The following is a 17,664-nucleotide window of genomic DNA, read 5'->3' on the forward strand; positions in this document are numbered from 1 at the left end:
AACAACACAGTGGGAAGGATCCCATTCCTCTCTGAAAACTGCAATCAAAAGTAGTTTCCAATTAAAATACTTTCTGACAAGAAGAAGAAAATTAATTTAAATTTTAGCTCTAGGACGAAAGGAGAACGAGCAACGTCATGTTTCATTTTCTTCAGCCTGTCACTTCAATTCTCTTTTGAGGAGGACTTATTTTCAGATGATTTAATTAAAATCCCGAAATGGCAGTTTTAAATACACACGACAGATGTTTATTAAGTTGAAATACGTTTGGAATAAAATTTACTATTTCCCTTCACTGTGGAAGCAAAGGCTGGATTCTGGGACTCTTTTCTGTTGCAGGTCCTTAAAGCTGGAATATTTCCATGAAAGTTAATGGAATTATTTCCCATTTCAAAGGCTGGAAGTCTTTGGCTGTGGCACTACCACATATCTCACCTGCAGTGTGAGTGTTGCCTAAACCTACTTTTAATGTTTACACAGGGCAATATCCCAATATAAATAATAGAAAGAAAAATTAGGATGGCAAAGATATTAAATTCTTATGCTGAAACCATCTCATCTAGGGCAGGTTGTGGTCCAGGATTCTTAAAATCATTAAATGAGCAGTGTCAGGCAAAATATTCTGAAGATATCCTACGTTATTTGCCAAAGAAGAAGAGTCACCATTCATAAATACTGCTCCCTGTGCCATCAGCCTACAAGGGAGAATTCATATTTCAGCATTTTAGATGCAGGTATCTGTTTGGGGATGGTGGGATAATACAGCACAAACTGAAAGTGTTTGCAAATCACTTTTCTGAGTGAGCAATATCTTCCCTTAAAAGTGATTTATCTCTGGTCTCCCAGGAGCCAGCTCCTGCTTGTTCTGCAGGGAGAATGATGCTTTATGGATTTCCTCTCAAGGAAATAAAGTTTGCTTTTAAAAAAAGAAGAAAAAAAAAAGGAAAAAAAAGAAAACCACAGCACAAGACAGATCAAAGCTGTCACGAGGAAACTGTAAAAAGTAATCAGCAGAACTGAGTTAGGGGCACAAACAGCAGCATTGTGATCACTGACAGGCAGTGCAGGGACCCTCCAGCGGGGGGAAATCAATCACCTGGGGAGCTCTCACAGCTGCACCAAACAAGGACAGAATGCAGAGAAAGAGCCAGGCTGGGCCCTCTGTGGTAAAGGGAACTTTGTGTCTGCACTAATCCACCACACAACGGAACGTCTTCATTTATGCCTTAGATTTGGAGCTTCTGAAGGGTTTAAATGTACAAAATATGGATGTAATGGACAACATTCACAAGTGAAAACAGACTCAGAGCCAGCCACTGTCTCCCTAGGATGTTCCAGATGTATTTTAATTAAGACTTCAATTTTTGAAATTTGCTTAATATACAAAAAATGAAAAACAATCAGGCAAAAAGGTCCGTGAATGTATTACAAGTGGAACACCAGTGGATTCTCCAGCCCAGAAGAGAAGCAGAGGAGAGTTTGATTAACATGACTCATTATATTTATTCACATTCTGCCTTCTCAAATTAGCTTTTAATTGATGCACTAACTATATAAACAGAAAACTAAAAATTAATGTTATCCATGTAGAGTAAGAGGGGTTTATTTTAACCTTGAATAGAGTTTTATAAAACCCTATAGTGCAGACCGAAAACTAAAAGTTGAACACACACACACACATTTAATTAATGTTATTGTAATTAGATACTCCAGCATAAAAGGTAGTTAAATTTGGGTAGAATTTGGAGAGAAAGAATTTCCCAACTGATGGCATTAAGATATTTTAAAATGATTTTTGCTACGTGCACTCTAAAAATAGAAAGTCATAAGAAAACAGGAAAGATAAAAGTGAAAATAAAATGAGAAAGATGCGTCTGTTGTCTGATGACACTTGGGGAATCAAAAATAAAATCCCATTGGTACTAGAGGAATTATCCCAAAATAGCACACCGGGAAATTGGAATTATCCTAGCAGAACTAAAAATAACCACATACATATTTGAAAAAACCCTTTTTATGCTTAAAAAAAAAAAATTAAAAAAATCAGATGAAACACCTCTGGGGTAACTCTTGTAGAGTCCCAAGTACTCCAAGCTGCAACTCCACCAAAACTAAGCAGTTATTCCTATAGTGACTTCAAAGACATTCCATTTATTTTCAGTGCTGACTCTACTTGAGTCGTGCTGGCTGCAAACTGATCACTTCCAGATGTTTTCTTTTCTGCTCTCTTCAGCACTGAGCATTCAAGTATTGATACTTGTTTTAAAAAGTCAAACTTAGAAGATAAAATGTCCAAAAGTTTTGTTTCCAAGCATTGACCTCCACACTACTTCTACAGCAGGAAGTTCATCTTGTCCAGACAGCGAAAACTGTTTGGAAATGGGAAACTTTCAAGAAAATTTGGGATTATTCAATAGTGACTTACTTCTACCTTTTGGAGTCATGCCTTGGCCCTAAACAAGGGCTGAAAAACACTGCCAGTGAGAAACTTTCAGATTTTTCTCACCTTTTGGCTCTTCCCACTTCTCTCCCTGAACTGAAACCACTGCCCCAAACATGTATAAAATGCATGGTGTGTCCCCAGTCTGGAACTTCTGAGTTTTACTATCTTCCATCACAGATGAGATTTGAAGATCACCAGGTTAGTTGTTCCAGCAGAACATGTGCCAGCATTTAGCAATTAACCAGCTCTTCAGCAAAATCTGCAACTGGAGGCTTTTTTTATTGTAAGTACACCTCTTCCTTTCCCCTCTTAGACAGCCATTTGTCACAGTGGGATTTTCACATCTCAACATCCATAAAAGCCAATATTTCTCTCCTTTTTTTTTTTTTTTTGAATAAAGAAACTCTCACCAAAAAACTGCAACATTTCCATTATCAGCCTCTATTCAAAATATGTGGGCAGCTGATATCATGTTTTGTGTCACTCTTTGTAAGTGCCTTGAAGATGATATTTTTTAAATCTCTCTGCAAAATATCAGTGTCAGAGAAACTCAGGATGTTTGGATGAGTGACATTTCCAGAGGATCAGCAAACTATCTGCCACAGGAGGTAGTGATACCCAAACTCCTAACCCAGAACATCAGAAGAGGATATAAATATTTGTTAATAAGGCTATAGAGAACTGCTGGCTTGAAAAATCATATTCACATCTTGGAAAGAGGGAGATTTTCCAGGAAGCAAACTACGATAGTTAAAACCATGGCTGGAGCCATCAATAGCTCAGAATCACCTGGTTTGTCACTGTGGTGCATAACACACTAGGGGAATGAAGAGCCAGAAATCCACCTAAGAAATAAATCCAAGATCTTAATGAAGAACCAGGAATGCTCCTTCATCCCTCACAGTCAGAGGGAAACACACAAAGCAAGAAGAAAGAGATTCCTTTGTGAGGTATCCTGGGATTCTTTGGGGAGGAAGGAAGTCCTTGCAGAAGTTCTGCCTTCAAGTGATTATTTATGCCACCTACAAGCTCCAGCACAACAGCAATTATCCCAGGTTATGTGGGATGAAATCATAAAGGAGCACCTAGACAAGGATGCTGGTCAGCAGAGCTGCAGGAGCCTCCCCTGAGGGCTCTGATGACCAGAGCATTCTACCTGCAAAGTTGTTTTCAGCAAACCAGAGTTGAGGACTGCAACAGGCACAGCAGGGCCAAGGTGGGGATTTGAGGGGTCCTCCAGAGGGTTTGGCTCTGGGTTTGGCAGTTCAGTGGGAAAGGTAAGCACAGAACCCAGAGTGCAAGCAGCAGCTTCTGCAGGGAGCTGCTCCTTTACAAAGACAGCAAATCTGTTTGTTCAACTGAGGGTTTTCTTTTTTCCAGAGGGGGGATTCTTACACATTGTGCTCTGTGTTGGGAAGAGCCATCCAGTGATTTACCTGCCTCAGGATCTGGGGATTGCATTCCCTGCCCATGAGGAGACAGGAACGTTGTGCTGAAATGGTTCCCTGCAAGCCCCTGATGTGTTATGTTCAGCCCTCACAGATTTTTACAGAAGAGAAACTCTGATCCTATTCTTTTCAGATAATTTTCTTTTTATTTTAAAAATCTGACTATCAAGCTACGTGTTGAATTAAATGAAATTAGAATTTATCTAAACAATGTCATGAAAAATTTGTAGGAATTCTGCCACTACAGCTTCAAACAGAACAATTTTTTTTTAATCGACTTATTCTCTTATGATCTCTCAACAGGAATCTTCCTGTTTGTAATCTGAATAATACTACTCATATTTTGACATATAATTTTTATTTTCTCTTTTGGACAGCTTCTTTCAAGATTCAAGAACAGGTTAATGAGGTTTCTCATCAAAAACATTATAGGAATCAAACAAAGAGCTACTGGTAAACTAAGATTTTTTTCTCACTTCAGGCATTTATACCCAAATACTGAAAAGTTCATCATAAAATGAACTTCAGATATAATTTTACATCTCACAAAGAAGCACTTTCCATCTCTCTGTAGATTTTTCTGTAAGTAACATTATAATTGGAAGATTTCTTCTCTCCATCTCTCTACTTTTCTAATATTTCAGATATCATGGGCTGTGAAGTATTCTCTGAAAAGACACCAAAGGCCCTTGAGTTTTTCTCTGACTCAAGACCCTCTGCTCCTTAGGTTTACAAGCATCAGAAACCAGAGTATGAGAAACGCATTAACCAAGGGAAAATGGTGAATACCTCATTTATCTTGTATTTTAAGCAAAAAGAAATGAGATATTGCTATATCATTCACTAAAACCCCCTAAACCATAGAAACTGAGGTTCAGCTCTGGAATTTACCACATTGCAAAACAAGTTAAAGGTGTGCAAGTGGGAAATCTGTCAGAGAAGACAAGACAAAATGATGCAATTATTCCAACTCAGAGCTGATATGCTCTAAGGTATATGTTTTCCCACAATTGCTGTAAATATGAATATTTTAGAGGTTAATATGAAGATCAAATGTGGAATACATTTTCTGAAAAGATTAATATCTTTTCATTAAAAATGAGAGTGCACTGTTGGTTCAAAATTTGCATTTAGATCGAGTAGGTAATAAGTATATTGACTGCTTAAGACACCTATCTCCAAAACGGAAAAAATTAATAAAAACTGTGGTGTCCATATACAGAAGTGGACAAGATTTTTCCATTTTCCACTGCTAACCCCTCAGAGAAGTCCAGCCCTTTTAACACGATTTCCTCATCACAGCAGAGCTGCTCATGCTGTACAGATCATTTCTGCCCCTGCTCCACGCCAGCAGCGTGCTGCTGCATGTGTATCAGTGGGCTGCTGCTGACTTGAAGAATTGTCCCCCCGTGTGCAGCCATGCATCACCCCCAGCCAGCTGTGGCACCTGCTGCGTGGGGTACGCTGCTTTTTGCTGTGCTGTGGTACCTTTGGTTAAGAGGGAGGTTCAGCCAACTGCTGCAGAGTCACAAAATAGGGTCAGGACCTGTGGCTATCACCCAGTCCAACCCCCTGCCAAGGCAGGAATGTTGTTCCATTCAACAAGGAATGTGTCCAGGTGGGGTTGGGATGTCTCCAGAGGAGACTCAAAGCCCTTCCTGAGGAGCTGTTCCAGTGCTCTGCTCCCTGCAGGGAAAGCTCTTCCTCATGTTGAGGTGGAGCTGTTTGTGTTTTAGTTTATGGCCATTGCTTCTTGTCCTGCAGATGAATACTACCAAAAAGAGTCTGGGACCATTCTCTTGGCACCCACCTTGGAAATATTTGTATGGATTGATGGGATCCCCTCTCAGCCTTCCCTTCTCCAGACTGATCAGGCCCAGCTCCCGCAGCTGCTCCTCATCAGGGAGAGGATCCAGACCCCAAATCATCTTTGTTATTGTGGGCAGTTCACACAAACATGATCACAGTGGGCTGATGTAACTCCAGGTTTCCCAGAGTTTATGGCAAAAGGCTTTCATCTCCATTTTCACAAGTCATAAAGAGAGGAAAAAATAAATATGCTTCAAACATGGCAGATTGATGCACCAAGATTGCTTCAAATGGTCACAGAACACAGCAGCTGCTTCCTGAGCTTGTGGAAGCACCTCAGTGTCAGCCCCACTGCAGAACACACATTTTGCTCACCTCAGTCTAGCCCAGGGTCTCTCGCAACCACAGAACTCTCAAACTGGTTTCCTTGAGCTGTTTAAGAACACATGTGGCAGCACACATGTCAGCATGCAGCAGATAGCTCAAACCATTTGTTAACTTCAACTCAAATTAAGCACAGCAGTTCCTATCAAAAGCCAAAGCAGGTTACTTCTCAAACTGTGAGAAGTAAATATTTCACTTAAGCAACTGCAGTGACAGCTTTCTTTTAGTACTTTAGTCATAAAATGTATTCAAATCACAGTTACTTTCCTGTAGAGCAGAGGGGTCTGTAACACTGGCAAAACAGCATTGTGGCCATGTAGAAAACCCAATTCCTGACCCATAAAGGACATCTGAGAGTTGATTCTACAAGACCACGAGCGTTTTCTTCACTTATGAACATGAGGAGAATTATTTTTCTCTCACTGCAGGGAAGTGTCACTTTGTACCGGAGTCTCCATCCCTAAATTTAGAACATTTCCTCAAGGTTTCCTTCCAGCTTCTTCCCCTCCCCCTGTTTTTTCTTGCTTTTTTACTCTCTTTCCCTGTTGTGCTCTATTTTGTGTCATTTAGACCATATACTTTGATGGAGGGCATCCTTCTCCTCTGAATTTATGAATCAAAATGTGTTCTCCAACGGATACCTGGAGGTATAATTTGCCCCCTAACACTCTTCAATCTTTATTACTGACACATTCAAGGATGCCTAACTCCCACAAGAAAAAAAACAAAAAAACCCCCACATTAATCTTCAAAAATGTGTCCTTACCCGCCTTCTGAAAATGAAAATGGATGTTTTTTGAGAAATTACCTGAGTTTTGCTTTAAAGCCCCAGGACCATGCACTTTTGGAAACAATTCTGAATCTAAAAAATTTATAAAATAAAAATCTGCTGGTGCATAAACGCAGATCCCACACTGTGCTGTTTCCTTGGAGGCAGGAAGCATTCCCTCAGCATCCTGCTGGATGGAGCCTGGGGGGGTCCTGCACACCCTTTTTGTGCAGACAGGACAGAAGGACTTTTTGTAGGTGATACTCCATTACAGAAATAGCTCCAAAGCAACTCCATCTCCCATCACTGCACCATCAAACAGCCAGGCAATTCCTAACAGGGAGCACTGCCATCTCCAAACTCCCCATTTAGCAACAGACTTAGTAAATGGGAGTCACAGAAAAAGAAATTTTGAAGAATTGTAGGACTTTTTAAAAAATTCTCTTCACTTTGATCTGATCCTGCATAGTCAAGATGCACAGTTGGATTTGACTGGAAAAAAGTTAATTCTTTCCTTTATTCTTTTAAATTTTGTTTTGTTTTAAAAGTGTCTACTTAGAAATAACTTTTTTTCCTGATAACACTTTAGAAATAAAAATATTCTTTCATTTTCATCTTTTAAAGTTATTAACATAGATGTTTACTCATGCAAACTAAGAATCTCCCACCTATATAATTGGATTTAAAAACTGAGCTCTCTAGGTGCCCAAACTTTATTTTACTTCATTGTAAATAACTGTATTTTGATTCTTTGCCCTGGAACAAGAATTTCTAGACTAGGCCATAGCTCCTTTTCTGAACATGCTGAAGCATAGAGAAACAATATGGACTATCCAGTACATGCAAAACCTGCCAGGTGTTTTTTATCTCCACATCTCAGTGTCTCCCACTGGACAAAACCTCCAGTCTCCTGTTCCCTCTGATGCACAAACGTGAAATAAATCATACTTAAAATGAAAAAAAAAAACAAAACAAACCAACAAACCACAAAACCATCCCTCACACAATTTATATTCTGCTAATTTGTCTTAAATGCAACGGAGAGTTTCCCAAAAGCATCAAGGACCAAGCAGCAGTAAATCTTACAGAGTTGGAAAATAGGAGTAATTTTAATCAGTGTTTTAAGATGCTTTGGAAGAGTTCATATAAACCTCGGGTGCATATACACATTGATAATGAAATACAGTTTTCTCCATGTCCGTCCTAGAGAAATTTTTACTTTAGTTCAGCTTCTTAATTGGTGTCTAGGGCTACTACAGCTTTAAAGAGCACACCTACAATCACAGGCAGTTGACCCAATTAAAGGTTTAAGGAAAACCTAGGAGAAGCTGCTGGTTTGAACTGGAAATCCTGAATAATCAGATTCACCAGGACCAGCTTTTGCAGTGTCTGGACTGTGGAATTCCCCTGCACAACCTCCCTTTCCTCTCACCCCACGTACAAAGACTGTGTGTATCTTCATGAGCTACAGCTGCAAATGCTGCTGACTCAAATCCCAGTCCTCAAACAGGATCAGCTCACCATGCATTCCCTTTGCCACGCAGTGGAAAACATGATGGAAAGGTTTGCTGCTTCCTATGCATGTCTACTACAGCACATTATCCACTGAGAGGCCAAGAAAAGCAAGATAAGAACTGCTGAGAGAGAACCATTCCTGTCTCCTGTTCACAAATTCTCCTTTGTGAGGATTTTGTCCTCAATCCCCAATTGTCCCCTCTGGTGTTTCACACCTTCTAGCAAGGCTTTCAGGGGAAGGAACACTTCTTCCTCCCGTGTTTCTACAACACATTTCATGCAAGATTGTTACAAGGAGCCAAAACATTTAAGATTTACACAGGTTCCCAAAAATAAGGCATTAATAACAGCTGCTATCCTGCAGAGGAATAGCACAGGGTACTCCCTCCAGCCCTGCACTGTTCCAGAATGCCACTTATTCAAGCCTGGTGATGTGTAGACACCTTATATCCCAAGCAGGAATCCAGTCAGACATTTCTTCCTCCTAAACTACTCAGACATTTCCTCCTCCATGTTTTACTCCCCTCTGTCCCCACCTCAGACAGGCAATTTTTTACAATAACTCAATTTCACGAGTTACACAGAAATACATAAGAGTTATATAAATAACATCGAGATTAAGTTGGTAGCCAGATTTTTTTTTTCAGAATAAAATCATTAGGCTGCTTGTCTCTAAAAGCTGCAATTATGGTTAAAAATAGAAGTTGTACATCTCTAATCATGAATGGCAACTCCACAGATCTGAAAAAGGAGGTCTGACCACCAGTTTCTACTCAAGACATATAAACAGGAAGGGGGAGAAGAAGCTGAACCCCCAAAGATGACAGACTGCACAGAGAATCTTGTGAAAAAATAGAAAACATCCTTTTCCCCAAGCCTTTCCTCTGACAAAACAAGACAAGACTGGATTGTAACTGCAGATAATCCTTAGTATTAGTGTTAAAATTGTACACTTCTACACTTGTATAGCACTCAGATTTGGAACAACAGCAATTACTCTAGAGTTTCAACAAGACCACAGCTTGTCATGTCACCTTCAAAGTAAAGGTATTGAATGATTATTATTAAAAATCATGAGAAATTCAGATCCTGCTTTCAGGATATACTACCCACCCATAACACCCATTCAACTGAGGGCAGGTTTCTTGCATGGAGACAGCATCATTATTTCATGAATCACCAGTGACCTTTGGAAGGCACTGGGAAAAGCAGCCATATTCATTCCCTTCCATTGATTTTCTAATTTTGAGTAAATTGGTTTAATCTGGGGAATGGTTATCTATGAGGAATAAAAATACCTAAGACTGTCTTTAGAAAATAGTAAAAAGATTTTGAACTGAAACAACGAATTTAAAAGGAAAACTTGAGGGGAGAAAAGGTAGTGATTGTATAAACCTTAACCTGGGCACCATTCTGCGGCCAACCACTCAAATACGAAAAGATTAGAATCTCTCTGAACTTAAAAACACAGACCTACAGGCCCAGACCCTTGTTTTACCCTTAGTTATACTGCACAGTGTGTCTGGAATCTGTGCCTGGTTTACCCATGAAATGTTTACTGTTGGAAAAGCCTGTAGAAAAACCTACCCACGTAGAAAGGGAAGTGGTATGGGCAGCATTTTCATCTGGTTAAAACAAAAAATAATGTGCTGAATATTGAGAACATTGGACAGTCCTGAATGTAATCAGCTTAGAAGACAAGCTCAGTGCTCAGCACATGTCCGAAACATCCTACAAGAAAAGAATTTGGATGTCTCCAGGAATCTAAGAGCACCCAGGGCTACTTCATCAAAGGAAATGGTGATTTATAGAGTAACACTTTTTGGTGCCAAGATCTTATACATTCTGGTATCTAAACCTTTGGATTAACAGATTGGCTCCACTTTATTATCTTCTGAACATAAAATGATCATACCTAGGATTTCTTTGCTATCAATTTATGTTCTCATAATGTTAATGATCTGTTATAAGCATAGATTTTGGCACTAAGGTAATTCACCTTAAAGCCACCTGTAGATTACCTGTTCCTTTCCTACCCTTTTTTTTTTAGCTATGGGGTACCAAGTTAATTAGTTCATTAAATCCACTCATAAAGATATTCTAGGAAAGGATATAGAGCACTAAACTAATAACCTCAGAGTGAGGCATATGTACAATTAGCTTTGGGTGTCAGTTAGTAACTCTAAGTTGAATTCCACTTAATCCTGAGAGCTTCTCTCTCACCACCGAACACAAAATGTCTTGAGCAGAAATTACGAACTACTAGATTTATAAACACTGATCAGAGTTTAGAACTTCTTAGGTCCAAGTAAACAATAAACAAAACTCTAAAAAGACTCCTCTAAACTGAGCCAAATCCCACACAACAACACTCAGAACCTCATCTCACACCCCACAAGAAGATTAGGGGCACAACCATCAAAATGTGAGACTGGAGATAGGGAAGTGCTCACTCACCTCCCGGTCCAGCAGCGCAGGGGACACCACTGTGACAATATCTCCCTTCTCTGGGTCGATGTAGAACATGTTTGGGGAAGGTTTGGTGGGGGTCTGTTTGAGGATGTTGTAGCGCAGGAGGGCGTTGTCCGTGCTGGCGTCGTCGGCATCAAACGCTGCCATGCGCATCACAGTGGTTCCTGGGGAAAGGGGCACACACAGCAGGCACTGAGCAAAAACCTCTCACACTGAGCTCCCTCTGCCTGGGACAGCCAGGTGGGTCCAATCTGTAAATATCTCATCAACACCACTGAGTAGTTCCACCTGATCTTTAGGTTGTACTTGTGTTCGGATTATCTTTGCTGGTTACTCAGCCAACAGAAGATTTGTGTGCTCTAACACAACCTGCCTCTACCTCTCTGCTTTGAAGCCATCCATATTAACTGCATTTCACTAAATGAACTACAGCTGTATCTCTTTCACTTCAGTCCACAGATGGCTACAACGAAAACAACAATACTGAAATAACAGGAAGGTCTCTACTTGCACTGTAAAGTATTGCAGTTCAAAAATTGATTGGATGTCATTTCTGTCAATAAGAAATTTTGTAATTATTAAAGCCTACAGTATTCTAGTTTCAATTTGCACAAATTTATGAGATTTTTTGAATCAAGCTCAATAAGCCCCCCATCTCTCTTGCCCCACTGTCCTTCCAGTGCTGAAGGTTTCTCTGACAGGAAATTCCCTGAGCACACAGTTCAGCTGCAGAGTGTAATAAGGGAAATGCTTTTGCCGGCACAGATTCCTAAATGCTGTGCAGGGGAAAAACCTCACTCTGCTTCTTTATCACAGTTAATAGAGAGAGGACTGAGCTGCTGCCAGTTCTGTGCTTAGCAAGGGGAGCACATCCTGCACCCCTGGATCAAGGCTTTTCCTCTTCCCCAGACAGGCAGCACAGAGGCTGGCACAGCCTGAAGATTCTGTCATGGCATTTTATCAGCTCTGTACAGTACACTGAGAAACAAAGAAAGGGTGTAATGAGACACCTGGGCTGAACTGTAAGATCCTCACCCCTAGACCAAAATGATTTCTTCATCTGTTCATTTATAATTGTAAATGTAAGCACTAGTTTGAAAAGCAATCTAACTAAATAATGTATGGTCACAGCAAGATTAAATATTTCTGGTAATATTGAGCTGAAGACAGAATGAGATTCTACCAAATAACAAAAAAGTCATGATCAAATCAAGAAAGTAATTTCAATGGTGAATCAAAGTTAAGTAACAGATTACCGCAAGACATAGCAAACTTTATAAAATAAGAAATCTAGGATGGGGTCCAGTCTTTGGGCTAAAAATCCCAACTGAAGCAATTTGTCAGATTCCATGATCTGCACAATTTCCATTGAAGTAACTTCGCACTGACACCATTATCTCATGTGTGAATCAGAGTGCCAGAGTGAGTCACAATTCTCTGTTAGAGATTAATTCCTCTGTGGGAACTAACCCTTTCTTTTCCCCACAGACTGGGACAGTATTATTTTAAACTATCATGATTAACACATTTTAAATACATTTCTCCTCTTTTCTTAATTGATCTGTAAGACCATATGATCTGTTCAGTATTCACAGAGGCTTCTGTGGCAGAATGACTACAAGAGGTTAAAACATTATAATACAGACAAGGCCTAAGACATTATATTACAAGTGCCCCAATAACAGAAATATGTAGCACTCATGCACAATAAGTTTATTTTCTTTCTGAAGGTCTTGGATTTTAAAAATAAAATAAAAATGAAACATTGTGGTAAAAATAAAAACAAACCCAGTTTCATTTATAGGCTGATATAACAACTGTCTGTTCACTGTTAAACAAACTCAACTGGCTTGTTTAGATACATATCTTCTTTTTTTTCCCCCCTTTTGTTGTACCTCTCAATGTACAAAGTGTTGCCTCTTCTTGTAGTGACCTTGGATATAAGCTCTCAGAGGTTTTGTTTCATTGCTACTTCAGGCAGAGTTACCCCCTTGAGAAGAATAACAGAGATCTGACAGCATGCTGGTTTTATTCACCAGTGATTAAAGGTCAGACAGCTCAAAGAGAAGCTTACCACTGGATACCATGCCATGTTTTCCAGTGTTACAAGATGATCCCAGCCCTGATATTTTCACCTACTTTGGGTAAGGCTGATTCAGAAGAGAGAAAAGAGCTGCTTTCTTTTTTGAAGAATGAAGATTCACCCTGTTTTCACAAATACAGCACAATCTGCTTTTTTTCTAAATTTATCACAGTTTTCAGGGGTTTTTTATATTAGTGTTAGATAACATGTTTCATAAGGGTCTCCTAATCACAAGGTTTCAGTGAAATAAATAAAGACTAAGGCAAATCTTCAAGGGATGTTAAAGAGTGCCCAAGTTCATGTGAAATAAAATGGGTTTCAGTACACAATGGTTTCCTGAAGAATGCACTTTAATAAGATGCCATACCCAAGTACAGTAGACAACATTTTGAATGAATACACAGTTGCTATTATTATTAATCTATTAGATGAGTTGATGTTCAGCAGAGATCTAGAAACTTATTACAATATATATTCAAGCAGAAATCCCATTTGTACAGTTGTCCTACTGAAATATTTCTGATGATAAGACAGTGGAAGGCACATGTAAATTTTAAGATCTGATATAAATCCCCTAATCTCTCGTTACTCTGGCACAGAACCGGCTTAACACAATGGCTGAATCTGATTCTGATTTGCCAGCTGCAGTTTTTAACCTTTCAACTCACTTGACATTATCTTGCTCCCTGCAATCATTCCTTTGGTGCACACAGATAAGAATCCCAGCAACTCAGATGAGCAGAATTTTACATTCATTTTGGATAGAGATGCCAGCTCCAGGAGGAAAGCTGGAGAGAATTAGATCCATCTTTTTTCTGTGCTTCTTCTCTCAAAAGTTTTGAGGTATTGGTTTCTGGCTACCAGCAAAGTGGCATTTAAATTTAATTTTAAAGTTATTCTATTCTCACAACTTCTCATTACGTGTAAAAACACACATAAAATGTGGGGATTGTATTTAGATGTTGTTATGTATTAGTGCAGGTTGTGTCTGGCTTTTTGTTTGGGAACCCATACAGAAAACTACACCCCTATGTGCTTCATATTTGTGGCTGATGCCTCAAAAATCATAAGGGATTTAATCCAGCAGCTAAAATATACACCTGGAACCCTTTGGAGAACCCCAATAGCTACATTTCCAGGGAAGACATTCCCTATCCTAATTGAGGTGTGCAGAGAGATAACACAACTCACTGGGATTGGATCACCACAAAAGAAAATACTTATATAGAGATCTCTTTCTTAAAAATATAGTGACCCAAAGGAAAGTTTTGAAAGGTTCTGCAGCATGCATCCAGTCCAAAGGAGCTTCATTCAAGATGCACACTTCTTCAGTGTTTCTCCTTCATCATAAACTTTTATTCTTCATAAAAGATTCATTTCCCCAGGCCCATAAACTGACTGCATCTAATTCAGTGTCATTTTACAAATACTTCCATTCCTGGCATCAATCAAATGCAGCTGGCTTTCAAACCACAAAACAACAGCTTGCTGCATTATCATGTTAAACAATGTATATTAACTTATCAGGCTGGGGAAGGAATGTCTGCAAAATCAGCAACTTCTTCATTGTGCTGATGACGCACAGACATCCAGGGAGGAAACTCTCCCAGGAAAGGTGCAGTTGTGTCTTGGTGTGCCTCCATATTCAGGGTTTACTTGTCAATATTTATTTATTTATTTATTTATTTCTGGACAGAATCACTCAGAACTCCCAGGATCACTCAGAGCCTCCCAGGGTTCCTCGTTGGTCACACACAGATCCCACTCCCGGGCCATTGCTCCAGAGGCTGCAGCTATCAATGTGTTGCTTATTTGAAAATATTGGCAAAATCTCCCCTTAGGCACCAAGAAGTAAAACATAATACATGCACAGTTTTGGAGTGATAGGAACAGATGGTTTCTTGTGAAAAGCTCTTTGGCATTTTGTTAATAACCTCTTAATAACCTTTCTCACTCTTTTTTTCTTTTCTTTCCTTTTCTTCCTTTTTTTGCATCAAGATGCCAAGAGAACATTACTACTAAACTTTTATATTTACTATATGCAGCTGCTGGGTTTAAAGGAAGAGATGGACAGGAGTGGAAGTCAGGCTTACCTCTAGCCTGATGAAATGTGAACAAGTGTCTCAAGCCTACAGCCTTAAGACTGAATTTTAGGACCAAAAATAAAATACTAACCAGGCTAAGGACTGAAAAGCTTAACTTTATGAGCTACAGAGCTCAAAAACTTCACAATGGAGTTTTCTCATGTGATATTTCCTCTTTCTGTGGTTCTCCACTCTATGTTCAGTACATTAAATGTTTTCTGCATGTGTTACAGAAAGGGAAGGGCCTGTTCTCTTAATTAACATGACTGCACTGAAGAGTTGTGTTTCCACCTCCTCCTTAAATTTAGCTGTGTCTATGTACATGATAACAACCAGTTGCACAACGGTATATTTTCCAAAAGTACAGATATTTCAACCCAAGAAGGAGAACAAAGAGTGAAAAATGAGATAAAGAAGGAAGAAATCGAGAGGGTTACCCATATCTCTAGAGCCCAACTTTCAGAAAATGGAGCGAATGAGTATATTCTCATCATAACTAATTACATGTTTGATTGCCATTTTGTACTTTAAGACAAAAAGCCCCAGGGGAGCAAAACAAATATAAGAGGAAAGGTCTGTTATGGTTCCAGTCAGGGGCATTTGAATTGCTGTTATGTGTGTTATTGAAAACTTGAAGGCATTGCTCATTAAAGACATTTAGTAAGAATTATTGAGTTCAGGCTTTGAGCATGTCTTATATTTGTATAGGCTAAAAATTTTCTACCCTGTAAAGCTTCTCCACATTCTCTATTTAGATGTCTGGCAGGTTCGTTTTAAACTCTAGATCTGATCTCTAGATCAGCTGGCATCACTGAGCAGTACTCTGGGAATGCCACTGCATTGCAGCCAGCAGGTCTCGAGAGATGAACTGGTGAACTGTGGAATGAACAATAAACAAACTTCTCCCAGTACACAACAGTAACTTTGATAATATTAAGTAGAAATGAAGAACTGTCAAGAATTGTTACTATCTATAGAGAGCTAATGCAGTCAGAAGCATATAAATTGAGTAAGAAATAATGGGACATTCCCAGCTGAAAGTTATGACAGAACAGAGAAGATGTATGGGCAGGTCAACCTTTTGCAGTACTGGTATTTAACCTTTTTTCCCATGAGCAGCACAGTTGTTTTGGCAGAATGAATTATTCACTCCCGGGATGTTTGGAACATAACTTATACACAGTCCTGTCCCCAGCCACACTGCAGCCACTGTCACATCGTGAGAACAATGTGAAGAGCTTTCAGGTATTCTCTGCTCCAGGCCAGACATTGATATATGGAATGTCAGTAAGGGAATTTGCATTAGCTGGAGCTATGTGACATGGATCTTACTTTGGTGTGTTGTATTTTGTCTACAGTGCTGTGGATGTTTCCTTCTTTAGGGTAAAATTGTGTGGTGAAAACATGGAAAGTTGTTAGCCCCACCAAGGAGTCCCAAATTGTGTTTATTGTCTGTACACACCAGATTATGACATTTTGTGGTAGCATATTCATACTGAAATTTATGCTCTATTTTGTGCAAATACAAGAAACTGTGAAGAATGTCATTTATCCTTTCAGAACACTAAGCTCTCCTTTACATATTGTGTTGGACAAAACTCATGATCCCCAAACAAGGTAACCTACATTTTCGACCCTGTGCACCTTCCCACACACAAAGAAAGAAAAATATTTAAAAAAACAGATGAAGGCTTTTGTCTTGTAGACTACAGGTAGCGTGAAACAGGTATGTGCATGCGGAGTAAAATCAACGAAGTCTAATTTCCTATCTGGTATTGTCCAAAAGCTCGTGCCCTGAATTGATAAGATGATGTCTTTTAGAGGGATCACAAAAATAGACCTACTCCAGCTCTGCCCTCCCCTCAACAGTTCCTCCAGTTCTACTCATTATAGCTGTTCCTCCTTCAGCAAACCACCCTTCCTTGCTCAGACACGGGGAATTCTTCACACTTGTTCATTTACAGCCTCTCCAGATGGATTGGGAATTGCTAGTTTAGTAAAAGAGGACTTAAGATAATGGAGATGCAGCTGAAAAAAAACAATATCCTTCCTCCAGATATGAACAGGCTGCAGGTTTAAGCAAATCATCAAAGATTTTTTCTTAACCACGATCCTTCCTAAGTAAAAACATCACACTCTTATGCCTGTTTCCCTTTTGACCAGCAAAGTTTATTAAGAAAAGGCATGAATTACTTCTTGGATCATGACCATGAGCTATAAAACATCCCACTGTTCCAATATTCTAAGTGCCAATTCATAACACAATCTCATATGTCAGATCACATAATTCATAAAGCAATATAACACATTCTCTTGAAGTAAATGGTTTAATGTAAATGATGATATGCATTGAACATGTCGCAGCAGGCGAACATGACAGAGCAGTGATTTATGAGTGAAAGAATATCTATTCAACATACAAAGAGCAAGATTCAGCCCCAGGCATACTCAGAAAACACAAAGGGCCCACATTCTCTCTGGAGTTCGACTAGCACTAGAAATCAATCAAAAAAAATCACAGCAAACAGAGACTAGATGAGACATGTAAGCATCATTTAAGTGAACCCTGTAAAAACAAGGCAGGACCATTCTCAACAAGATACACAAGCATCTTGGCTTCCTTGCTGAAAAGCTGACATGGAGAAATTTCCAGAATC

At 39.3% G+C, this 17,664-nt stretch overlaps 1 protein-coding gene across 2 annotated transcripts in view; it reads right to left on the minus strand.

Annotated features, from left to right (window-relative positions):
* CDH13 (cadherin 13) overlaps window positions 1-17,664 on the minus strand; it is a 451,854-nt gene that overhangs the window by 126,086 nt on the left and 308,104 nt on the right. For both annotated transcript variants that reach the window (XM_048316534.1, XM_048316533.1), the window contains exon 7: window positions 10,826-11,004. In XM_048316534.1, the coding sequence (XP_048172491.1) occupies window positions 10,826-11,004 (179 nt within the window). The remainder of the gene's footprint in view (window positions 1-10,825; window positions 11,005-17,664) is intronic.

The sequence above is a fragment of the Corvus hawaiiensis genome, chromosome 12, assembly GCF_020740725.1.
Source record: "Corvus hawaiiensis isolate bCorHaw1 chromosome 12, bCorHaw1.pri.cur, whole genome shotgun sequence".
Classification (NCBI taxonomy): Eukaryota; Metazoa; Chordata; class Aves; order Passeriformes; family Corvidae; genus Corvus; species Corvus hawaiiensis.